The 24088-nt window shown below is 37.2% G+C and overlaps 4 protein-coding genes and 1 long non-coding RNA gene across 10 annotated transcripts; 4 read left to right on the top strand and 1 right to left on the bottom strand.

The window, feature by feature from the left end:
• Positions 1-257: 257 nt before the first annotated feature.
• On the bottom strand, positions 258-4682 carry LOC137724474 (glycolate oxidase 1). 2 transcript variants are annotated; one of them, XM_068463214.2, is made up of 12 exons: positions 4251-4682; positions 3327-3489; positions 3058-3182; positions 2567-2613; positions 2348-2425; positions 2091-2215; positions 1803-1869; positions 1664-1726; positions 1218-1287; positions 1034-1134; positions 811-915; positions 258-681 (listed from the first exon to the last, which is right to left on the bottom strand). In XM_068463214.2, the coding sequence occupies exons 2-12, from the start codon at positions 3461-3463 to the stop codon at positions 490-492; spliced, it is 1110 nt and encodes a 369-aa protein (XP_068319315.1). In that variant the 5' UTR covers positions 3464-3489; positions 4251-4682; the 3' UTR covers positions 258-489. The 2 variants fall into 2 exon arrangements, with proteins under 2 accessions (XP_068319315.1, XP_068319316.1); XM_068463215.2 differs by having other exon boundaries at positions 3323-3489; positions 4251-4391.
• Positions 4683-5205: 523 nt separating this feature from the next.
• On the top strand, positions 5206-8729 carry LOC137726810 (tricin synthase 1). 2 transcript variants are annotated; one of them, XM_068465773.2, is made up of 10 exons: positions 5206-5495; positions 5703-6080; positions 6205-6258; positions 6476-6559; positions 7100-7225; positions 7352-7419; positions 7783-7852; positions 7974-8039; positions 8114-8191; positions 8282-8729. In XM_068465773.2, exons 2-10 carry the CDS (start codon positions 5745-5747, stop codon positions 8321-8323), a joined length of 924 nt encoding a protein of 307 aa, XP_068321874.2. In that variant the 5' UTR covers positions 5206-5495; positions 5703-5744; the 3' UTR covers positions 8324-8729. The 2 variants fall into 2 exon arrangements, with proteins under 2 accessions (XP_068321874.2, XP_068321873.2); XM_068465772.2 differs by having other exon boundaries at positions 5332-5495; positions 8111-8191.
• Positions 8730-8902: 173 nt separating this feature from the next.
• Positions 8903-9395, top strand: LOC148696722 (uncharacterized). The gene is made up of 2 exons (XR_015962533.1): positions 8903-8986; positions 9208-9395. It is a non-coding gene; the product is annotated as an uncharacterized LOC148696722 (long non-coding RNA).
• Positions 9396-10705: 1310 nt separating this feature from the next.
• LOC137726337 (putative sugar phosphate/phosphate translocator At3g14410) lies at positions 10706-15183 on the top strand. 3 transcript variants are annotated; one of them, XR_015962531.1, is made up of 8 exons: positions 10706-11203; positions 12408-12515; positions 12607-12641; positions 13219-13331; positions 13552-13813; positions 13909-14177; positions 14588-14760; positions 14825-15183. XR_015962531.1 is itself a non-coding variant. In XM_088694207.1 (8 exons), exons 1-7 carry the CDS (start codon positions 11102-11104, stop codon positions 14721-14723), a joined length of 1014 nt encoding a protein of 337 aa, XP_088550333.1. In that variant the 5' UTR covers positions 10706-11101; the 3' UTR covers positions 14724-14760; positions 14936-15183. The 3 variants fall into 3 exon arrangements, 2 of the variants coding, with proteins under 2 accessions (XP_088550333.1, XP_068321353.1); XM_088694207.1 differs by having other exon boundaries at positions 14599-14760; positions 14936-15183; XM_068465252.2 differs by having other exon boundaries at positions 14599-14760.
• A 745-nt stretch (positions 15184-15928) lies between these two features.
• On the top strand, positions 15929-23974 carry LOC137724719 (ubiquitin carboxyl-terminal hydrolase 25-like). Of its 2 annotated transcripts, none has more exons than XM_088694202.1 (10): positions 15929-16018; positions 16246-16533; positions 16628-17126; positions 17222-17297; positions 17421-17513; positions 20583-20669; positions 20774-21867; positions 22575-22703; positions 23265-23403; positions 23505-23974. In XM_088694202.1, exons 2-9 carry the CDS (start codon positions 16344-16346, stop codon positions 23365-23367), a joined length of 2271 nt encoding a protein of 756 aa, XP_088550328.1. In that variant the 5' UTR covers positions 15929-16018; positions 16246-16343; the 3' UTR covers positions 23368-23403; positions 23505-23974. The 2 variants fall into 2 exon arrangements, with proteins under 2 accessions (XP_088550328.1, XP_088550329.1); XM_088694203.1 differs by having other exon boundaries at positions 16010-16091.
• The last annotated feature ends 114 nt before the right edge of the window (positions 23975-24088 follow it).

Genomic DNA, 24088 nt, shown 5'->3' with positions numbered 1-24088 from the left:
CTGAATTTGTTTTTGCATCAAAATTACCTGATAAATCGTATCTAAGATTGTTTTGGTCAAAACTAAAAGAATCGACAATGAGGGTTTCGAAAATTATTCCCCAAAACTTGAATGTCGTTTAGGGGTAAATTGGCACAAAAGCAGGTTCAGGTGGTAAAGTCACACAACATAGTGGTCGTGTGACTATTTTTAACGAAAATTTCTACAATCTGGACACTATGTGGTATATGAGAATCATTTAACTGCAGCAAAGGAGATTATGTCGTAATAGTTATATGACGATCGATATTTCCGTTTTATGGAAAAAAAAATATACAGTGAAAGGCAGCAGCAGTAGCCATGGAAATATTATCTCACCATCCAGTAATCAGTATCATTACAGAAAACGCAGAAATAATAAGGAATCCAAGAACAAAGGCAGGCTGTGGAACCGATCGCATCAACTCTCAGCTTGTAAAGGTTTATCCACCGCTATTCATTTGAATGTTTCTATAACCTCGGCTGATGGCGAGGGCGAGGAACGTCCCAGTCAGTCACAATGTGATCGCGGGTGATCTCTTTGAGCGAACGGCATCCACTTAAAGCCATGGTTAGCTCAAACTCTTCGCGCAGCATTTGGAGCACCTTTCTAATGCCAGCCTCTCCTTCAGCAGCGAGAGAGAACACCACAGGGCGCCCAATCTGCGAGAGAAGCAAGTCTCAGTATGTTTTGATCGACAGTATAATCTTTTCGTGGAGGGGGTGGGTGAGTATTATATGGATAGAATAAGTGCTTCTATATGGAAAAATCATGATCAAAACTTGACTTACAAATATGCCAGAGGCACCCAATGCTAATGCTTTGAAGACATCTGTTCCACGACGAACACCACCATCCAAGAAAACAGGAATGCGTCCTTGTGCAGCTTTAACAACCTAGGTGTCAAAACAGCGCCGCCATGTCAAAACATTATGAAAACTAGGATGGTATAGGTGCATGTTTACTTAACATTTAGGAGATGCACTACAAACAGCTAAAATCAAGTTTCTGTACCTCCTCTAGGGCCATGATAGTCGAAGGGACGTAATCAAGTTGGCGAGCTCCATGGTTGGACACAATAATCCCAGCTGCTCCAGCTTGTACTGCAATCCTTGCTGCATGATATGAGCGTAGAAGAGTTATACAAGCATTACAAACCTATCACAACGACGGAGAGAAAAGGAGCTCAAATACATACCATCTTCAGCAGTGAGAACACCCTTAACTAGGATAGGCAGTGAAGTGATTGTCTGAAGCCACTGCACATCCTGTTGAAATACCAGGGCAGATCATTAGATGCATATCAACTTTTTATTAAAAAATAAGGCATACATGCTGAGAAAACATCGCTTCCTCACAAACATCCAGCTGGATATTCCCAGCCAAAACACCTTCATTATTTTAAATTTGCATACTTTTCATCAAAGGATGGAAGAACCTACATTTGTACTTTTTGATTCGTTCCATTGAATGATCTAGAAATATTACACTTTTGTTGATATTCCATCCTTTTATTTTGTAGGACTCTTTTTAAACTTAAATGATGATGGCTAAATAACTTATGACACCAAGTTGTAAATTTTCCACATTATGAGCTTTGCTTAGAAGTTCATGTATCTCGACATTTGATCTTATCTGACATACCTTCCAGCTAAGAGAACGATCGATTTGACCAGCAACGTACGAAGCAAGTCCAGAGTCAGCAGCCTGAAAGACCCCCACACCGCAAATTAAACATAAAAGACATTATTCTTAAAATTAGGACAGCACAGTTTCTACTCACTTCGTCCATCTTTCCGAGGTCCAAACCCTCAAAGTTCTTCAGTGTCAAAAACGGAGGCAAAGTAAATCTGAAAGATACCAAATAAAAGGTATTAACAAGATTAAACTTTTCCACATGTTAAGCTTACAAATGCCGAACTGAATTAGTCTTACTGAACCGATAAAAGTAAAAACACGCACACGCACACGCACATATACAAATCTTCACCAAATTTATCTATCTTACTAGGTTGATATGAATGTTTTGACCAGCTGATATTGCTATAACAGTTATAGACATGAAGTTGACCTGTTCTTGATGTCAGCTTCTCTGCGACCGAGCCTTGGGGTATCAACTGTAAGAGCAATAGCCTTGAACCCAGCCCTTTCAGCTCTTCTCACCAGCTGAGCAACCACATTCCTGTCCTTGTAGACCTTATAATAATGACCAGAAAAACATGGATCGCGTAAGGCAAGAAAACATTTACTCAAAAGTCATAACTCAAGAACAGGGACACTTGGGTGTCGTAACTAACGAATAGAAATGAAATTAGTATTTAAGCTTACATAGAGCTGGAAGAAACGGATTCCAGGTCCAGTTGAAGCAACCTCTTCAACACTTGAAGTAGCCCATGAAGATAAGGTCTGAAACAATCAACACGGGGTAGAAGTAAAGAACATAGACAGAACTTGTAATATAAGAGCAAACCAACATGTAAAAATCCCATAAATAAAATGAGTGTAGGTCAGCTACTGAAGACAATTGATCAAGGTCAACAACGGTACCATAATTGTTCCTGCTGATGATGCTGCCCTCGCAGTAGCATATTCACCTGCAAGAATTCGCATATCATCGTCAGATGGATACCATGGCTTCCTTGAAGAGTATTAGGTATGACACTGGATGCCATTTTACAATGGATCGAAAATCTGATGGTTGTTCGCAGTTTGTACAATTTTCTCATTGTTTTCTTAAAAAAATTTACACAGATTAAAAGTGTTCTCAAGCTCAGCACACTGTATTGGGGCTATCCATGTTGTAAGTATATTAATCATGCAACCCCGCCGTGACTTATATGATCAAGGTAAATCTTATGTTGTCAACAACTTACATGGGGTAAAGATGATATTAATACACATGATACAGTACAATTCTAAACGCAATATCCAAATATCAGCGCAAGGGCAAGGAGAGATGGCTCATCATTCACCAGTTACGCTATGTTTTTCCCAAATGAAAAACTACTCAATCTTAATAAGGTGAATCAATAGCATACCTTCAGGATGGGCCATTTTCTGCATGGCTGTTGGGGCAATCATGATGGGCATTGAGATCTTGAAGCCCAAAACAGTGGTGGTCATGTCTATGCGGCTCACATCAATGAGAATACGGGGTCGAAACCTATGTTTGATGACAATATGTTTGTTTCATGAGAACTCCCAAATTGATACTTTATGCAGAAAAAAGGGCACTGCTAGATAAATACTATCGAGTACTACTTTATAGTTTTTACTGAGTATCTCAAGGTAAAGATTGAATTCTCACAGAATTCTTGCGAAAGCATTTCTGTTTTCAGCAAGAGTCCACTGGTCCTCTGCTCCTGATGCATAGTAGTCATAGACCATCTTTGGCAACTTCTCCTTTGCGATGGCCTCATACTCGCTGACGTTGGTAATCTCCATTTTTCAAGTTGACTGTCGACGCTTCCCTGAAAAATATGTATTTAACATCAACATCATGCTAATGAGATCATATTGTGCATGCGGACACAGCTTGTTCTTCGCCTTTTCTCTTTTTCCAGGAAGTTGGAAACAAGAAAGTACTCAAATATCAGAGGAAGTTAAGACACACAAATTTGCATTAAGAAACAGCTCTTGCACTCGCGCTCGCGCTCGCACACACACATAAGACACTAAACTGAATCAAAATCATTGATCATATGCACTCAGGTTGTCAATAAAAGATAGGTTATGTCCCCATGTCAGCTAAAAATGTGGAAAAGTAAATCCCCTTGATATTCAATATGATCATGCATTAATGATCAAAACTAAACTACTTTCTTGCTTAAGGTAGATACTAGATTAAGAAGAATAATATTGGGATTACGAAGAATAAAATTGGTATATATAAAAAGACTGAATCCACTGCAACCTACTGTGTCTCGAGTTTAAACCCTTCCCTCACCTTAAGTGTAACTTATATAGTAGTAGTAACGCTCGTAATAAAAATAAAAGACTAAACCCAATTCACTGGTAAGGAAAATACAACCAGGGCATGCTCAACTCCCCACCTTAATTGGTTCCAAAAGCGTAAAAAGCCATTACGAAGTGAGATTGCAAAACCCATTTAAAAAATTGCACCAAGTTACAATCTTTCCGTTTTGTGGGCAACAAGTTATGATCTTTCCAAGCAGTTTGAGAATACTAGCAAAAGAAAGAACACAGAATTGAAGAGGAGAGAGAAGCAGACCTGAAGTTTGAGTCCAAGACTACGCAACAAAGTGCATCAAGAGGAAGCAGTGCAAAATAGATATAGAACAGATAAACAAAGAGATTATTAGTGTGAGGTTGCATGCAGACAAACTGGGTGGGGCTCATATATTCTTGAGAGAGAGCGAGAGAGAGAGAGAGAGAGAGAGAGAGGGAATGGATGAGCATTTGGAGGTGGGAAATTGAAACCAAATCGGATGAGGGGAAGAGAGAGGTTGTCATCCACAGAACCTTGTGTTCACAGTTCTCCCGTTGCATTATGATTTTCTGAACCCCAAAAAATGAAACTTGGATAATAAAGATTTGTCCTTTTAATTGAAAAATACACAATTTAAGGACAAGTGACAAATTGCCTTCCTTTTTTTCTTTCTTCTGTGTTGTCATGCTTGATGTTTGACGTCTACTTCCAGCCAAAGATGATTGGTTACTGGTTGAGTCTGAGAAGACTGGAATGCAACCGCAGTCGGGTCGTCTTTTAATTGGGTATGGGCGGAGAACCTGAGGTCCAGCACAAAGTATGAGTGAACTTGAGAAGTAATATGGGCCTAGCAACCCACCTCATCCCCTCTCAAGGCTTCGTTAAATTTCACACTTTTCAAGTTAAGTTTTTATTTGTAAGTCAAAAGTTTTAAAGTTAAGTTTTTGGGTAAATTACATTTTACCCATTTAGATTTGAGGTCGATTTCAATTCTTCACAATATTTTTAAAATATTTCAATTTCATACATTTACTTATCATTTTATTTCAATTTCATACATCAGTTAAAAAATGTGTTAAGTAAACCGTTAAGTGATGACGTGGCAAAATATAGGATCCCCATTTGTGCTGACGTGGTTGCCACATTTATGTCATGTGGCTAAAAACTTAATAAAAATTTTAAAATAATTATTTAAAGAAAAGTTAATATAAAAATTTAGAAAAAAAAAATGTAAAATGAGATAAAGTTAATAACAACAAACGATTGTAATTTTCGACAAAAAGAAAAGTAAAATGATTGTAATAAATGATTTTAATTCCTATTAGTCTTAGTGAGTATATATTAAAACCATTGATTGACAATGTGGTAGGGAAACTCATCGTTACCGTGAAAAGTTGTCATTTGGCACTAATTTTCAAATTTGAAAGTCAATACCATTTCCAACATTTGTGGATGTAGCACTGCACCGTCAAAGGCTCAAAGCTGCTTTCTTTGCGCTCCAACACACGCAGAAAACTGCAATCCCTCGTATGTTTTGTTATTTTTCACTTGGTTTTATGGATTTTTGCTTCAATCATAGCGTCAGTGATGCGTGCTCACCAGGTGTTTGTAGAAATGCCCAACAGAAGTATAAAGAGATAGAGAAAGAGTGTGTCTGCTGTTTGGTTTTACGCTATTACTGTTGTTATGTATTATCTACTTCTTCTTCTTACTATAACAAGCATTGATCTGCAGTTTGCCACTCTGTTATTGGAATCTGCTCCACACTTTGCCTCTATGGGGAGCAGCAACAGCTTGGGGATTCATTCTTGGTCTATCTTAGCGCCTCAGCGGGTAATTCTTCAGCAAAAATCCATACCAAAGTCCCATTCTTTGTCCCCAACTGTCACCGTTTCTAGCATTGCCACCAACAAGACCTGCTCCGAGAGGTACCCAATACCAAGAGGTTGCTTGGGATTCATTGCATTCACCAGAAAGGTAAATAAGACCATAAGAGGATGTGCTGCCAGCCCATTTGTTGTTGCCAATGATGAAAAGTATGGAAACAAGCAGATTATCAGTATTACTCCACGCCTTTACGACTACATCCTTGCCAATGTTCGAGAGCCAGAGGTATAAATGAACCCAATTTCGATTTCATTTCACTTTATTCGGCACCTTAGTATTTTTTTTTTTTTTTAGCTCTTTTACATCTGCATTTTCTGTACGGGTTATCTTGATCAAGATTGCATTTCAGGTTCTACAACAACTTAGGGAGGAGACTGCCTCTATGCGTGGTAGTCAGATGCAGGTACTTGCTACTGTTACTCATTCCTTTTTATGTAACATGGACATTGATAAGATATAGGTGAAGGAAAATGCTGGTTTTCAAGGTAGCTAGCCAGGACCCTCTTGAAAACAATTGAAACTTTCAATTGACGACCAAAGTTAACTGCCTTCGACTGTCTGATGTCTTCATACTTCTTTACATTGCAACAAAATTTGACAGTGTGGTGCTCTCTGGATAGGTGTCTCCTGATCAGGCTCAACTGCTTGCAATGCTTGTGCAGATTCATGGGGCTGAAAAGTGTATTGAAGTTGGCGTTTATACCGTATGTATCCCTTCTTATTCTAACTTAACTGTATTGCTCTCTTAACAGGCTTCCTGCTACTTTGTTCTAAATTTCTAATCGCACATTCCCTTTTGGGTATATTATAGTAATTTATACCAATGTCTCCTGAGGCATGTGTCTCACTTTGGTCTTCGACATTCAATTTGACTCCCATTGCCCCTTGAACTTCATTCGATGTACTAAAGTGGCCCTTTCTTTTGGATCTTTTATACTTTTGATAAATATTGGTCATACACCAATCACATTGCCATTTTTTCAAAGATATAATCATCAGTTGAACTTGAAACCCAATATATTAACTGAAAGACACCAAGTAAAAAAAAGTCAAAAAAGCAAATGCGTTTGGTGAAATGTAATTAACATAGACATTCCTTGACTACTCCCTCTGTTTCCCTCATTTTCTTCTCTTGTCCTGTTTCGTAGTCTTTGTTACTGGGAGAGCAAGAAGAGACAAGAATAGCTCTCATGTTCATGTGATGAACTAGCCACATCTGATATAATGGTTACTGTTTAATTCAGGGATATTCATCATTGGCTATTGCACTGGCTCTTCCAGAATCTGGTAGGTTAGTAGCCTGCGAAAGAGATTACAGAAGTCTCGAGGTAGCAAAAAAGTATTATGATCAAGCCAACATTTCCCACAAGGTAGTATGTCTTCCACTCACCAGTACTGTCAATGAACTGTATAGGAATATAACCCCACAATTATGTCGAACTGTTTTTCCTTATACTTCATTTGACACAACACTGAAATGGCTAATTTGGTATTAGGTGCATGTTAAATATGGACTTGCAGCAGATTCCTTGAGATCATTGATTCTGAATGGTGAAGCATGTAGGTAATGTGATGAGCAATGTTGAGAAGCAGGATGCATATAATTGTTTCATCTGAGCGTTTTGAAGAAAGTTTGTGGTTCAGATTTTTTGAAATTTTTGGAGAAGAATTAAATAATAATTCTCTTCTTGTCGTCATGCCGTTGCATTTCATATTGTTCTTCTTGAATTACTGGCTCGACGTGTTTCCTCTTTGAATCCCCAAATGTAACCTTTGTTTTGTTTTTTGTTATCCCGTCAATGTTTTTTGTTTACTCTCTTTCTTTGAAAAAATGAGCTTAATGCATCAATCATTTTAGCTCACTTTCAGTCATAAGGCACCATAATTACTGTAGTAACAATTTTAAAATGTTTACTCTGCCATGCAGCTATGATTTTGCATTTGTTGACGCTGACAAGAAGATGTACAAGGAATACTTTGAATTGTTACTACAACTTGTAAGACCGAAATAATTTCTTTTAAGATTCAAACTCGTCGAATTTCTCTCCTTTTCTCCTTTATCATTTGGTTTCTTTGAGCAATGAGCAGTTCGCATGTTGGATTGGTCTCTCGTTTCAGGTGAGAGTTGGGGGTCTAATTGTGTTTGATAATGTCCTCTGGCACGGAAAAGTTGCTGACCCTGAGGTGAATCAATAAACATGTTTTATTAACTCCTTCGCCTAAAATGAACTATGCTGAATGTTATCTTTTCCCAGCAGGTAAACGATGCCAAGACTGTCAGCATCAGAAATTTCAATACAGGTATAATGGAGGATAAGCGTGTAAGCATTTGTATGGTAAGTTCTATCACTTGCATCTTCATTCGTAAGAAAGTTCAGAGATCTTTTGTTTGTTGTTCGATAACCCTAAATCTTTCGGAGTGTCAGGTACCCATTGGAGATGGCATGACAATCTGCCGAAAAAGGTGACCTTGTAACAAAAAGTTGATGACTTAAGCGACCAATGCCATACATAAATTAGTGTGTGCAGAAGTTTAGCAACAAGGAAAGCGCATGTTCAGTGTTTTCAAGAAAAGTAAATCGAGGGAAGACGGATACCATGGCATGTGGTATGGTGGTTGAAACTGAGGATGGAAGTTCTTACTTCAACAGGTTAGGCCTTTAGCTCAAGGCCAAACATTCCGAAAGCAGGAAATTTCGGTGTTTGGGAGCGGCAGAAGAGAAGGGATTTCTAGCCATTTGATGCATTACAACATGCCATTGTATCTTGTTTGGTAAGGGGTGTTCATGAATCGTATTGGATAATGTATGCACATAATGAGAAGATAAAGTCATGTATTGTATACCAGTTTAAGAAAAGGCGGGATTGTTTCTAGATTTGGATTGGATAGGATATCTGATAAAATTTAAGGTATGTTAAGGGGGGATTGTTTCTATAATTAGATTGGATAGGATATCTGATAAAATTCAAAGTATGTTAAAGGCGGAATTGTTTCTAGAATTGGATTGCATTGGATATCTGATAAAATTCAAGGTATGTTGAAGGCGGAATTGTTTCTAGAATTGGATTGCATTGGATATCTAATAAAATTTAAGGTATGTTGAAGGCGGAAATATCTGATAAAATTCAAGGTATGTTGAAGGGGGATTGTTTCTAGAATTGGATTGGATGGGATATATGATAAAATTCAAGATATGTTGAAGGCGGAATTGTTTCTAGAATTGGACTGCATTGGATATCTAATAAAATTTAAGGTATGTTGAAGGCGGAAATATCTGATAAAAATCAAGGATGTTGAAGGGGGGGATTGTTTCTAGAATTGGATTGGATAGGATATCTGATAAAATTCAAGGTATGTTGAAGGCGGAATTGTTTCTAGAAATCTGATAAAATTCAAGGTATGTTGAAGGGGGGATTGTTTCTAGAATTGGATTGGATATGATATCTGATAAAATTCAAGGTATGTTGAAGGCGGAATTGTTTCTAGAATTGGATTGCATTGGATATCTAATAAAATTTGAGGTATGTTGAAGGCGAAAATATCTGATAAAATTCAAGGTATGTTGAAGGCGGGATTATTTCTAGAATTGCATTGGATATTTAATAAAATTTAAGGTATGTTGAAAGCGGAATTGTGTCTCGAATTAAATTGAATTAGAATATTTGATAAAATTCAAGGTGTGTTCAAGGGATCAGAGTTTAATTCCTTTATAATCCTACCGCATTTTGTGGGGTTTGAGAAATAAGTTTTCTTAGTGAGTTGTTCACTTTTAAGCTTGCCAAAATTTCTTCATGTCTTCCTACCACGTACATACATTAAATATAGCAATTTATCCAATTTAATCTTGAATACCAAATAAGCGTTTAATTTGTGTTCTATGTATTAGATTACAATTTTAATGTAAACGTCACTACCACAAACAAATACAGAGATGTGTGCCGATTAGGTACGTTGCTCTAATAACCAATAAATTTAATTTGCATACACAAACGACAAGTGTAAACTCCTGAACAACTACTACATGCACGAAACTACAAAACATATGATAAGTCGTTCATTTATGATCATTATTGGGACACATGTTAAGAATCAATTAAAATAACAGATTCTAATGACACATGGTAAGTCACTAAAACAAACAAATATAGAGATGCTTGTCAATCAGGTATATTGCACTAGTGACCAAGAAATTGAATTTGCATACACACAACGACAAGTGTAAACCCCTAAACAACAATTATATGCATGGAACTACAAATGCATGATAAGTCGCTAACTTAAGATCGTTATCAGATCTCTGATTACGAATTCGTTTAAATAACGGATTTAACACCACATAGTTTAATCAAGTTAACGAGTATGAGATGAAAACTGTGTCGACCCAACAAACACGACCAGTTGACGAGTGTACTGCGAATTCGATTCGACCCACTGTCGTACAAAATAACAAACGTACACATCCATTGCAAAAAGCAAAGAAGATCTTGTTTGGTACTCATTCCTCTAATGAAAAGTTAGAAGCCAAAGATAATCGAGAAAAATATAGAGGTGATACGTGAATTTTTAAGTGAAAAAGACAAAATTATCCTCGAGGCACATTGAAACTCTTACGAGCAAGCAGCGGACAATCACGATTTAATCAAGGTTAAAAGTGATCAAAATATGTATTTATTCAAAACTTATTTCATCAATCCTTATCGAATTCTCCTCACAAGGTAACCTTCAATTATTTATTCAAAATATGATTAATTACCTAAATTAATTGATTGCAAGATATTATGTCAAAATAATATCATGCAATTACATCCAAAAACCAACATAAATGGCCAGATCCCTTTTATCCAAATAAGGACCAGCCATACTACTACAAATAATTCCCATTTCTCCCAATCCTCCTTCCAAAAATTATCAAATACTTACTCTTTCAAATTTTGGCATCAAAGGTCGGCCAAAGCACGCAAGCAAGGCTCTTGCCTTGACTTTAGATATTAATTGTTTTGCAGTACATTTTCGTTCAAGAAGAACACGGCGGATTTCCATCCGTACTCAGCAAACATTCATTCGGATTGCAAATGTTTCCAACTCACTAAACTCTCTGAGCTGTAGTTAATCACCCTTCAGATCTCCAATTCGCTAAAGCACTTTTGCAAAACGTAATTACAAGACAGTTTTTTTTGCTAGTCGCAAACGCTATTTTCACCGCGAAGTAGGAGTACTCCGTCTGCAATCTCTTGGGTCATCATCAATGGCGGATCGGCTGCGTAGTTTCTTTAAGGGCGAGGTCCTCACTTACGCCTATCTTCTTCTCTACATCGCGCTCTCCAGCGGCCAGATCTTCTTCAACAAGGTTGGTACGCACATTGCTTTTCATCTGTTAGCATTCGTCCAACATTTGGTCTTTTCGTTTGTTTGGTAAGTGGGAAATTTTTGGGGTGAATTTTCTGGGATGTGAAAATTGGAGAAAACCCAATTCGAGTTTGACCAGTTACAAGCGTATGGTGTGGTTTGAGATTGGTTTTTGGTGTTTTGGAAACCCATTTAGTGTGATTAGTAGTAGCATTGTGAGTGTGAATGAAAGATAAATTGCATGATTCTATTGATTTGGAAATTAAATTAGGTTACTTTTTGTTGAGAGTGTATGGATTTGGTACTGATGGATGATTTTGTTGGCTGTGCCTTTCTATTGAAAGATATGAAAGGAAACGAAAAGAAGCAGCTTTTCGAAGAAGCATTCTAATAAACTAGCTCGTACTCCCTAATTGCTTTTCCAGTAGCAGTTGTTGTGGGCTTTTGTTCTCTAAAGCATTGCTGTGCATTAACAAATGGAGATAGAGAGACCCAAAAAGGTTGAGGAGGTGCTTTAAAATTTGCAATTGGCAAGAATTTACACAAAAAGTTCACATCTTGTTTCATGACCCTGCTTAATGTTTTGAAAGTATGGATATGGCGAAGACATGCATCTTACGACCTTAGACTTAGCATGAATTGTATTGAGATCTAGAGAGAGATACATACATAGTTTACAAATACCCTGTGTTCGGGTATTTGATATGGTATTAGTTTCTCAAGAAAATCAATGGTTTTTACTTGCTTTCCCTCATCCTCTTTGAATCTGATTGAGGGCTGTAGATGATTGTTAAATTAAAGCAAGGGAAGTCAATTACAGCTTTGGAGTTCTCATTCTGGTAATGTCGATGAGATAGTTTTTATTTTTTATTTTTTTAGGGAGGGGGCAGCTGGGCGGCTATACCTAACTCTACAGGAATTTGTTAGCAAATACTTTGTATTGAAACAAAAGAATGATAGAAAATTTTGATATGGGTCTACAGTGAAGAAATATAGCATCCTCTACATGTTGTGTTAATGCTCACCATGTCAGCATTTGTTTAATTTGATAACTCCTTGTTACTTAATGTTGATTTTTGGGTCTCTACTTTGAAATTTTACTCTCATTCTTATGAAATAAGTAATTGAATTGTTATGTTTTAGCGGAGATACATTCTTGTGAGAGGCTTAGATGATTTACATAATCTTTAAATTGTGGAATGCAGTGGGTTTTGTCGTCCAAGGAAATAAACTTCCCTTATCCTCTTGGATTGACTCTACTTCACATGGTCTTCTCCTCTGTCTTGTGCTTTTTACTCACGAAAGTTTTTAAGGTATACAGGTAACTAAATGTTGTGATAATCATTAAAACTGAATTTTCCATCGGTTCTCTTAAACTTATTTTTTTATTCTATTATTTTACAGATTTTGAAGGTTGAGGAAGGAATGACTGTAGAAATGTAAGTAAGGAGCCTGAAAGATGGTATCTGTCGAATTTTACTCATTTTTGTGGAATTAAAGATGAATTTATGAATCTCCTTTGTGGCGATCAAATAATTAGGGATTTATGTTCGGATCATAGCTTGATGGTGCCAATGAGCTATTTTCATTGTTCAGAAGCATAAAGATAGTGCTAGTGAGTCAAGCTCAATGATATTTGTTTTGGCTCTTAATTAAACTGACTCCAGCTATCTTATGAAGATTAAATATACTAGGAAAGTAAAACACACTAAGCTGTTGGTGTTTTAAAACCAACAAGTTGGATTGCAATATTGGCTAGCTAGTTGCTACCCATATGCATTTCCCTCCACGGTTGAAGCATGTGGAGTTGTTGATCCTATTGCTGACTTTAATTACTTGAACTTTTTTCCTAAAAAATGAAAGAAAAGTACTTGAACAATTTTCTTGCTGGTACTTAACACTAAGATTATTTATCCTCTGACTAAAGTAACTGTGTCAATCGTTTATGTCATCTCATGTTTGTCTACTTTTTTACTGATTTCCCGCTCAGAATCTAATGAAGTTTTAGTTATACAGATACGTGACATCGGTAATACCAATAGGTGCAATGTTTGCAATGACTCTTTGGCTGGGAAATACTGCCTACATGTATATTTCTGTTGCATTTGCACAAATGTTGAAAGCAATCAGTAAGTTTTCACTACTTTTTAGTTTTTTGATCCACTGTAAAGCCTCTGGGCATACGGAGCAATGTCTTCTGTGTTATTTGATGGTTGGCCCTTTGGCTGTATGTTTGTTCAGCTGTCAGAAAGTAGGTTGGTCAGCAGGTCTGGCGATTGTATAACCATCCATCATGATTAGGAATTCTCTATCCGAGTCTCTGATTTCTTAAACAATATATGCATGCAGTGCCAGTAGCTGTTTTCATTCTTGGAGTAGCAGCAGGACTTGAGGTAATGAGCGGCAGAATGCTGTTGATCATGTCAGTGATAAGTTTTGGTGTTCTTGTGGCTTCTTACGGTGAAATAAATATCAGCTGGATTGGAGTAGTTTATCAGATGGGAGGAGTTGTTGGGGAAGCTTTAAGACTTATTTTTATGGAGATTTTTGTTAAAAGGAAGGGTCTCAAATTAAACCCAATATCTCTCATGTACTATGTTAGCCCGTGCAGGTACGCATTTCTACTTTTAAAATTCCTCAAGCTTTGCCTTTCTACTTACAAAATTTTGTACACCTGTGTGATTTGAGTATTGAATTTATATGCAGTGCTGTTTGCCTATTCATTCCATGGATCTTTTTGGAGAAATCAAAGATGGAAGAAAATAGCTCATGGAACTTTCCCCTGCTTGTGCTAACACTCAACTCTCTGTGTACTTTTGCCCTCAACTTATCAGTTTTCCTTGTGATCACTCATACAAGTGCCTTGACCATTCGTGTTGCGGGAGTTGTCAAGGATTGGGTGGTTGTCTTATTGTCTGCCATTATTTTTGCTGATACAAAGCTCACTCCTATAAATCTGGTCGGTTATGCCATTGGTAAGTATCTGACCTTGTCTCTTTCAAAGACCTCTTGTTTATTTTCTAAAATCATTATTTGTCACGGTGATGGTTTTTGAGTTCTACATATTTCTGATTTTAATATTTACCGCCAGGTTATATGTAGTTTGTGATGTTATGGTAACCCAGAGGTCTTTGAGTTGATACTAGATTCCGATTGGTAGTGTACAATTCTGAGTTTAGTTTTTGGGTGTTCATTGATATCTGATTGGGGTTGTTTTAGACAACAACAGTGTTGTATCTTTTCCTCTTTTGAAGGGTAACGCGGAAATACCATGATATATTTTAAGAGTAATGTCGAGATGTTTAAATGCATAGTTTTGACTGACAAACAACATAATGTATTAAATATTATCTACAAACCAATACACATGATAATGATACATTAGTTTTTATGCAGCCATAGCCGGTGTAGCGGCATATAATAATCACAAGTTACGAAAGGAAGTCTCTAAAAGCAACACTGACGAACCTGAAAGTTCTCAACCTATACTAACAGCTGCACCATCAAATTCCGACAAGTAGAGATGTCACAGAAGCATTCAGACTAGTTATTTTTGAGGTATGTACATTTAGCAAAATGTTTCCAACTGCCCCAGAAATTGATGAATTGTGTGGTACTGCAGTGGCCGTTGCAATTTACATATAGCTGGATGGAACTCTATGCATAATTTGAGATTACGGTTTGTTGAAGCCTCGGTGGTTAAGTGCTTCCCTGTTTGTTATCATCGTTGCAGTTGCTCCTGTGGCGGTGTAAATTTTGTGACGGTTTGAAGCAGAACTGCGATTCAAAGTATAAAGATGAGAAATTCACACAATTGTAACATCATCACAGTGCTAGGCATTTACTGTGGGCATTTCAAAAGTTGATGTACCTGTGCTAATCATAGATGATTTGTTTGCAAAGCAAGTGCTATTGTCACTGTCATAGAAACTCTCTGTTCATAAATTTCCTGATAATTCTTTATAGCTCACATTTGTATCACAGCACGGGCATATATGATGCTAACTCTCTGTACAAGGATTTAGACTTTTTCCATGGTAAATTCCGTTCAGAGAAGTTTGTACCTCCTCCCTCTCTGCCGCGTAAATGGAGAAATTCTGCGACGGAAGAATCTCTCCTGTAAATGGCAGCAACCAAATTGTTGCCCCTGTAGAACGAGTCTCTTTGGGCGGAGAAAAAAAATTTGATTGATATCCAGATTAAACTCCTCCACTGATATTTTTACGTACCAAATTGTTATGGGCTTTGTTTTTTTTTTTTTTTTTTTTTTTTTTCCCTCTCAATACAAGTCGTGCACAATTGTGAAACGATGCATGATCAAATTATTTACTGTTGGGTTTCTGAGACGTAACACACGCACCAAAAACACGGCAATAGGATGCTGGCACGTGATATAATAATTTCTCGTTTGCAACTTGCTAATATTGTCTCTAAATTGTGTACTCATGAAATGTAAATTGTGTACTCATGAAACGACGTTGTTGGAAGATTGATCTTTAATTAAGAGATACATGACGTATGCAAATTAGACCAGTTGGCTAAGGTACTGTGTCAGCATCCTTGCATCCGATGCGATTCCTCTTCTTTAAATGCAACTTTGAATATCTTATTGTGTAAATCTGAGTAGTTTAAAAACGCTCGATAAAGCTGAAAAAAGAAAAATTATATTTGATGGGCTTAGTACGAATAAGAAGCCTAATTAACCAACCCAACAAGGCCCATAGCCCGCCTTTTACAACATCCGACTGTAAAGATCCGAAAGAGGGAAGACCAAATAATAAAGAGGGAAAATCAGGGGATTTTTGGGGTTTGGAAGGTAAAGGGCTTTTCCTGCTTCGTCTCCTTCTTCTTCTTCTTCACATCTCTCCCTCTCTCGCATGTCTCTGCCCGTAACCGCCTTCGTCCCTCTCTCCCACTCTTTCCTTATTTAACCCTTTAAAAAATTAAATTTTTTTTTTTAATATTATAATTCTGTATTTTTTTTCCCTCTCTTATTTATTTATTATTTATATTTAATTCGAATTTTTCCGTGGGAAGAAATAGGCGGTATTGGAGGGGGGAAGAGATATGCGATTGGGGTGGTGGTGGTGCAGCATCATCATCGGAAGGGCGGCGTCGTGCGATGGTCGTCGTCGACGTTGATGGGCCTGCAATTCCAATTGCAGATGAGTTGGCAGCCGAGTCTACTGAGTCAGAAGCGGAAGAATGGCCTGCCGCCTCTGGGGTTACGCAACCTCGGCAACTCTTGCTACCTCAACAGCGTCCTCCAGTGCCTCACCTACACCCCTCCTCTCGCCAATTTCTGCCTCCGCAAACTCCACACCTCTCTCTGTAAGTACAATTCCCCCTCTCTCTCTTGTCCTCTGTGATTTTGTTTGAATTTGAATTCGAATTCAACCGAAACGACGTTGAATTCAATCTGCAGGTGACTCTTCGGATGCGGAGCGGAAGCGCGACTGTCCCTTTTGCATTCTGGAGAAGCAGATAGTGCGGTCCCTGAGTCCGGATCTCAGTCTGGATGCGCCACAGAAGATACGGAGCTGTCTCGGGATTTTCGGCGAACACTTTCGGTGCGGTCGACAGGAGGACGCTCATGAGTTCCTGCGCTACGTCATTGATGCTTGCCACAACACCTGCCTTCGGCTCATGAAGCTGCGACGCAATGCCACCGCCAACGGCAATGGAAAAAAGGCCAACGGCATAGGCAATGGGGAAACGGCGACTTCAACGGTGGTGAAGGAGATATTTGGTGGAGCATTGCAGAGCCAGGTGAAGTGTCTATGTTGTGGCACAGAATCCAATAAGGTTGATGAGATAATGGATATTAGTCTTGATGTTTTGCATTGTAATTCGCTTAAAGACGCATTGCAAAGGTTCTTTCAGCCTGAGATTTTGGATGGCCAGAACAAGTACAAATGCGAAAGGTATCATCTCTCTCTCTCTCTCTCACTGCTTTTTCATGTTTTGGGTACTTGTCCTTTTGTTTTGGGTTTTGATTGAGGTATTTATGCTGTCTTAGTTGTAAGAAATTGGTGGCAGCACGGAAGCAAATGTCTTTTCTTCAAGCTCCCAATGTTCTTGTTATTCAACTTAAGGTTAGTTTATCGGTTGCGTTCTGATATATTTTTGCTATTAGGTGCTTAAGTTGCTCCATCCTGCCATTTTTACTTTCGTTCATTTAGTTTTCTTGACAATGTTTTATCGTTATTTGTTGATAGAGATTTGAGGGTGTACTTGGCTGGAAGATTGATAAATCTATTTCATTTGAGGAGTTTTTGGTGCTTTCAGGCTTCATGTACAAAACAAGCAAGGTACGGTCAAGACTTTAACTTGTCAGTTTAATGAAGTCATTGCATTGGATAGTGTATGGTTGCTTAATTGGAAAGCGAGTTTAGTTAGATTAGATACTGCATTAACAATGAACTTATCGAGCATAGCAACAATTACCTATTTTTTAGGACATAGAATCCAAAACTTTGCAGCCTCTATGTTCAGTTGAACCCTTGACCAAATAACCATCGAGCTTTTTAGATCTTTGCAAATCATATTATATATAGTATACCTAAATATAATATGGATGTGTGGTGTGCAGTATTGATAGTAGTCAACCTGTACTAAACCTATGAAAAATACATATCTAGTTCTTTTCAGAGTGTCCCCACCTAATATTGTTTTTTGCCAAATGAGTTTCTCCACCTAATTGAATTCACATAGGTTTATAGGATTGGTACAGTAATTTGTTCCAACTAGTAGTTACTTGTGCTTTCTTAATTATTTTTTCTGGGTTGAATAGATTCTTGTGCTTTATAAGTTTTGTTTGAATACAGTTGGCACTAGAAGCTTGTTGAAATCTACGTGATTCAGTTTGGCATGTTATGATTCGGTGTCATATCAGCACCTTTCTTAGTTAGAGGAAAACAAAAAGGTTAGGTTAGCGGCCCTAAAGTTCTCAAAGAACCTAAGAACCAAAAGCAAATGCCATTGCAATCAATATTCAAGAGTTTCTTGTTAAGAGAAAGCTTATTTTTGGCAACACCCCCTGAAACTCCAACTTGTACTCACTCAACCCCCTCAAACTTGATATGTCTCACTTAACCTCCCCCTTGAAACTCAATTTTTGTCTCAGTTCCCCTACTGTCAAAGTCCGTTAAAACTGATTACATGGCATATAAAAAATTAATAAAATATCAGATTTAAAAAAAATGTTAAAAATTTGACAGAAAACGAAAAACAAAACTCTCTTCCCCTCCCCACATGTGCATTCCCCTTTCCCCTGATAATGACGAATTAAAGGTTGAAGAGATGGTTTATTTGAGAACAAGTCAAGCTTAATTCAATGTGGAATCAAACATCCATTGATGCAGTCATTGTCCTTGACTAGCTTCATAGAGTTTACAGGAGATAGGGGGAGGGACGCAGGGGTTGTTGGGAGAGTCTGGAAGGGGAGGTCGACGTTGTTGGGTGAGGAGTGAGCTGTGGCCATGGGAGAGAAAGAGAGGCTAACTGTAATTTTTCCGTTTAAATTAATTATTTTCGTGTAGTTAATTTGTAACATTTGTTTTTAATATTTTTTTTGCCATGTAGGGTCCACATGGCATAATTGTAGCATAGTAAGTCTGATTCATGTCATCAGCTATTTTGACTGATTTATTAACAAATTTTGACGGTAGGGGTTATAGTGAGACAAAAATTGAGTTTCAGAGGGTTAAGTGAGGCAAATTAAGTTCCAGGGGGTAACATGAGAGTAAGTTTAAGTTCCAGAGGCTAACTATAATTTTTCCGTTTAACTTAATTATTTTCATTTAGTTAATTTGTAAAATTTGTTTTTAATTAATTTTTTGTGCCATGTAGGGTCAGCATGGCATAATTGTAGCATAGTAGGTCTGATTCATGTCACATCAGCTATTTTGACGGATTTATTAACAAATTTTGACAGTAGGGGTTAAAGTGAGACAAAAATTGAGTTTCAGAGGGTTAAGTGAGGCAAATTAAGTTCCAGGGGGTAACGTAAGAATAGGTTTGAGTTTCAGGGGGCGTTGCTGTAAATAAGCCTTATGAAAATACTCGAGACGGCGATAAACTTCGGATATTCTTAAAAAGACTTAAGCCAACTGGCGGGTAATCAAGATGTTTGTTTTTGTTTTTTTAAATTAAATTTCTAAGCCAACCAGTACAAAATGAGTGTAAATTAAAAAAGAACACAAATAATTGGTTAAAATATTTGCTATAATAGCATGTTCAATGTTTTCTTATTGTATTGTTTAAGTGATCGCAACACAGTCTGGATGGTACTGCAGTTTATTAAGTATGTTTCTTTTTCAATCTGTGCATAGAGCGTCAGTGTGGGAGTTTACGTGGTTGGAGAAGGAAACTCCAATTGTTATCTTGGTTGATTAAATGTAGGGCTACGCTTAAACAAAGAAAAATGTAGAGCTAGAAATGGGAAATGGGAACTGGATAGGACTGTAGAAGGGGTTTAGAAATTTAGACCAGAGATATCCATCTATTATCCACATGGTAGGACTAAGGCCTTGTTGAGAGGAGGTCTATATCCAACTCATCACCTGTTCTATTGAGATGTTATATATTCCCTTTCAGCACCATGAACGACTTATCTAGCAACCTCTTGCAGTCTAAAGAGGAAATAGACATAATTAACAATGCACGAAGGTGTGATTTCTTGGAGAACCTCTTGTTTATAGTCCCATTTTTCATGATCGGTCTTGACTTGGGTTTTATCATCTTTTCCAGCTAGTCAAAAGACTTTTCTGCCTTAATGGGGAAGTATAAAGGAAAACGAAAATCCATTTGACTGCAACTTATATATGAGAAGTACAATGCAGCGTTTATTTCTAGTGACAATTAGGAGATCCTCGAGAAGTTGTGTTAAGTTCGACTTATTCAGTTTTGTGTGCTTTATTGTAGTTTAACATGGCTGTAACAGTTACGTCACTGAATAGTAAGTTTTGTTTGTTGCATTCTTGTTTGAATAGGTCGTTCTGATTTACATTCTGTTTGGGAAGCTATAATTTACATGCGTCATGGTCTCTGTATTTTTTTTTTTCTGGCATATCAACTAAATACACGTTGGATTGTTGGCGATTCCTTAGCAAATGTTATTTCTGATTCTTTGTTGCATATCTCCTTTCTTGTATTTCAAAATGAGGCAGTCCAGGTCTTGGTTATCTAAAAAGAATGGTTTTGATGTCAAGATTCTATTCTATCCTTGTAAATATTTCTTGATGCTAATGCATGCTTTTTATCTGACTCCCGTATCATGAGACTGTTGTTTGTTTCTAATTATTCTTTATATATGGGCAATGTTGCAGACAGTTGCATTTCCTATTAGTAATGATATTGACTTTTTAATTGCTATGCAGGATCCGCGGCCAGAGTATAAGCTTTTTGGTACTATTGTGCATTCAGGCTTCTCACCAGAGTCTGGTCACTATTATGCATATATTAAGGTATCTTTCACCTATCACCTTCTTTGCAATCAGTAAATTTGAAGCACACCATATCAACTATATCCTAATCTTGTTTTATTTTGCTTTTCATAATCTATGTACAGGATGCCATAGGTCGGTGGTATTGCTGCAATGATTCATCTGTCTCGCTTTCAACCTTGCAAAAGGTCTTATCTGAAAAGGTTTACATCCTTTTCTTCTCTCGTACCAATCAAAGGCCAGCATTGGCTAGCACTGCTTCCAATGGGGTAAGTTCTCATGATTGTAATGGTCGTGAAACATCTAAAATCCTGAAGTTCGCTCTTCCACCAAAAGGAGTTCAAACAAAACCTTATGATGTCTCAGCTGTATCTAAAGTTGATAAAGTGCCTTCCAGCCCACGGATGAAGTTCAATTTGAGCGGAAATTCCATCTCCAAAAGAGCTTCCATAACTGATAATGGAATAACTGTTTACAAGAATCAATCCTTAGGGTCAAATGGGGAAAGATCTACTTCAACTGCTAATGGAAAAAGTGTTTACAAGAATCAGTCCTTAAAATCAAACGAGGAAAGAGTTCCTGCAACTGATAATGGAAAAATTGCTTACAAAAATGAATCGTGTGGGTCAAATGGGGAAAGAACTCCTGCAAATGATAATGGAAAAATTGCTGACAATAATCAATTATTAGGAACAAATGGGGAAAGAGCACGTGCAACTGATACTGGTAAAATTCCTTACAAGAATCAATCCACAGGATTAAATGGGGATGCAAAGGACTCAGTTAGTTTGGAGAAAAGTGGGAAATCATTGTTGATAAACAGGGATTGTTTGAACAGGGATAAAAGTCCTGCTATAGTTGATGGTAACAGTAGCCAGGCATCTTTATTATCACAAGTAAATGATGTAAAAACTGAAACCTGTGAAGGTATTGATACAAAAGACAGGTTGGCAGCTAGGAAAGTGCCTAACAGTAGCCAAGCATCTTTGTTATCACGAGGAAATGGTGGTACTGGTTCAGTAAAAATTGAATCATGTGAAGGTATTGGTACAAAAGATAGGTTGCCAGCTGGGAAAGTGCCTGATACGAGTGAATCGGAAAAAAGTGGTCTTCATGGCCGCTCTAAAGTGTCTGGGTCTAAAAGAAAATTTCTGGATTCATGCATTCTGTTTGCACCTGATGCTCAATCACAGGCAGAAGTTGAAGGACTAAAGGAAATGTATGTGACACACTACCACATTCTTTGAAATAAAATATCAGTCTATAGAAACTTATCTTGATTAAGATCTGGTCTTGAAATGTGGCTTAAGATGTGCTTGTTATGGATTGCATAATCTTTTGGAGTATTTATCTTACAGTATCTTTCTTTTCATACATCTGTCTACCATATCCCCTTCGGTTCTCACATTGCCTTGTCAAAAGCAAGACTATTCCCCAAGTGATAAATTTTATGTTTGTTGTTCCATGAGTTCATAGCCCAATTCTCTGTCAGGTCTTTAAGTTAACCTGCACTATATAGTTGGATTCTTCTGATAAATATGACGTACTTGGAATTTTGCTGCTTTAATTTTACTTGTTTTCTTTATCAAGATTCCTTTTACATGCACCTCTAATTTGTTTATCTCATATCATTTTCCCTTGTCCTCTGTAACATCTGGACTTGCCTTGTTTGTATTGTATTCCAAATTTCAGTCTGGTCAGGGTCATATGTTCTCTTCAATGATCATGCATTTTACTGTTATTTCTGTGTTTTTGTGTTTGGATGTTTTGGTTGCCTGTAACTTGAGTTTCTTATTAGCAAAAACATGTAACGCTACTTTGTTTATTTTATAATTGGCTTAATGCCAGTTTGTATTTTGTTCCTTAAATTATTGCTTTAGTTATATTTTCCGTTGGCCTAATAATTTTTTTTGAAATGTTTATTAGTCTCAAGAAAGAAACTTCTTCAGTTTTGCGATCATGTGGTTGGCTGGATGAAGTTTATAGTTTTATGCTGTCAAGGAAAAAATTATGTTCAGATCAAGTTGGAACCACTCCAAACAGCAACGAAGTGAAGTAAGTATTGTTTTTCTGCGTTAACATTCGTATGTAGGAAACTTGTTGATTCATGATGAAAGATTTTCCATAGATTTCCGCTGGTTAGCCTTCATAGTGCTGATTTTAATCAAATTTTGTTGAAAATTCAATTCCAACTCTTTAAGTGCATTTATTGTATGCGTCTCTAGAATTTTTTGCTTCGGTATAATAGAAAAACGTTTTTAACAGGGCAAATTATTGGTCGAAGAAAGAATGCTTGTGGAACGTTATTCTTTTCTCCGATTGATCACCTTTGTATATCCATCACATATAGTATATTGGAACCTCTAGAGACACGTACATTAAATAAGCATGCATGAACCATTCCAACACCAAAATAAGGAGACTTTGTAACAATATTCATGTAAAGGGCCTTTGGCATTTCCTATACAAGGATTCATTGCACAATTTTTGCCCAACATTTGTTTGGGTAACATTGCCGTTTAAAATTGTGGCGATGACTTGTATTTGGTTGTGTAATTGGGTTTTTACTTGCACTAACATGAAACATTGATCCGTCTCTCTGCCTATGCAATGCAGGAAGTTGTTGATCACAGATGCCAAATCAAGTTTTCTTTCACAAATACCCGCTTCTTTAAGGGGGGACTTAGTCAAGCGCATTCAATCATTTAGCAAAAAATAGCGACGCTATTTTGGTCCTCCATTAACTCAAAACATGGTATGTTAAATCAACCTTTTTATTATACTGATTCAAGATGTGTGAATGAGAAATGAGCTGGTGGCACGACGGCCTCTAATTGTTTACTCTTTAACTGGCAGGACTCGGTGTGTGATTTGTATATATACTGCCGTTATGAAGATGATGGGATATAAACTGATGCCCTATTCAGCGAGTGCCGGTGCCAATGGCGATATGTTTTTGCAGTGTTTAAGATGTCAAGTTGAGATGAAAGTGCGGATTCAAATCTTGCTGAAAATTTTCATGTTCCGCGGCTGTGTAGTTGGTTTCGAGCAGAGAACAAGTCGAGAATTCTATTCATTATGTACGATATCCTTTTCGCAGTTTAATCAGTATTTAGCCCTCATTTTTTATGGATCATCACAATTTTCCTTCTGTAGGTGATCTTGTGTAGTTTGGATAATTAGATATGGATAATTGAGTTGAACCATCTTAAATAGTAACTTTATCTTTATGTTCGATTGTCTCTTACACCACAACGGAAAATAGTGGAAACCATGGTACCCTTTTTTATTCACTAGTTTGAATGATTAAATTTGTTGGTAGTTCACTATTCGGATTGTGATGTTTGTATTTCTTTTGCTTCTCTTAGGGCTGGTTTGGTATTGTTGTGTTTTGAAAAAAAAAATTGTTTCTGCTGTGCTGTGAGAATAAGCTCATTTTT

This window comes from Pyrus communis, chromosome 5 (assembly GCF_041283825.1).
Source record: "Pyrus communis isolate YQ-2024b chromosome 5, ASM4128382v1, whole genome shotgun sequence".
NCBI lineage: Eukaryota > Viridiplantae > Streptophyta > Magnoliopsida > Rosales > Rosaceae > Pyrus > Pyrus communis.
This window is presented reverse-complemented; position numbering and strand designations above follow the sequence as displayed.

Bases quoted from the DNA above. Each gene is read 5' to 3' on its own strand.
- LOC137726810 (XM_068465772.2), top strand. From the start codon at position 5,745: ATGGGGAGCAGCAACAGCTTGGGGATTCATTCTTGGTCTATCTTAGCG. The intron at 6,560-7,099 runs GTATGTATCCCT...TGTTTAATTCAG, and splicing joins TTGAAGTTGGCGTTTATACC to GGATATTCATCATTGGCTAT. The intron at 7,853-7,973 runs GTAAGACCGAAA...CTCTCGTTTCAG, and splicing joins TTGAATTGTTACTACAACTT to GTGAGAGTTGGGGGTCTAAT.
- LOC137724719 (XM_088694202.1), top strand. From the start codon at position 16,344: ATGGGCCTGCAATTCCAATTGCAGATGAGTTGGCAGCCGAGTCTACTG. The intron at 16,534-16,627 runs GTAAGTACAATT...TTCAATCTGCAG, and splicing joins CAAACTCCACACCTCTCTCT to GTGACTCTTCGGATGCGGAG. The intron at 17,514-20,582 runs GTACGGTCAAGA...ATTGCTATGCAG, and splicing joins TCATGTACAAAACAAGCAAG to GATCCGCGGCCAGAGTATAA.
- LOC137726337 (XM_088694207.1), top strand. From the start codon at position 11,102: ATGGCGGATCGGCTGCGTAGTTTCTTTAAGGGCGAGGTCCTCACTTAC. The intron at 12,516-12,606 runs GTATACAGGTAA...ATTATTTTACAG, and splicing joins TACTCACGAAAGTTTTTAAG to ATTTTGAAGGTTGAGGAAGG. The intron at 13,814-13,908 runs GTACGCATTTCT...ATTTATATGCAG, and splicing joins TACTATGTTAGCCCGTGCAG to TGCTGTTTGCCTATTCATTC.
- LOC137724474 (XM_068463214.2), bottom strand. From the start codon at position 3,463: ATGGAGATTACCAACGTCAGCGAGTATGAGGCCATCGCAAAGGAGAAG. The intron at 2,614-3,057 runs GTATGCTATTGA...GAATTCTTGCAG, and splicing joins GAAAATGGCCCATCCTGAAG to GTGAATATGCTACTGCGAGG. The intron at 682-810 runs GTAAGTCAAGTT...CTTCTCTCGCAG, and splicing joins TGGGTGCCTCTGGCATATTT to ATTGGGCGCCCTGTGGTGTT.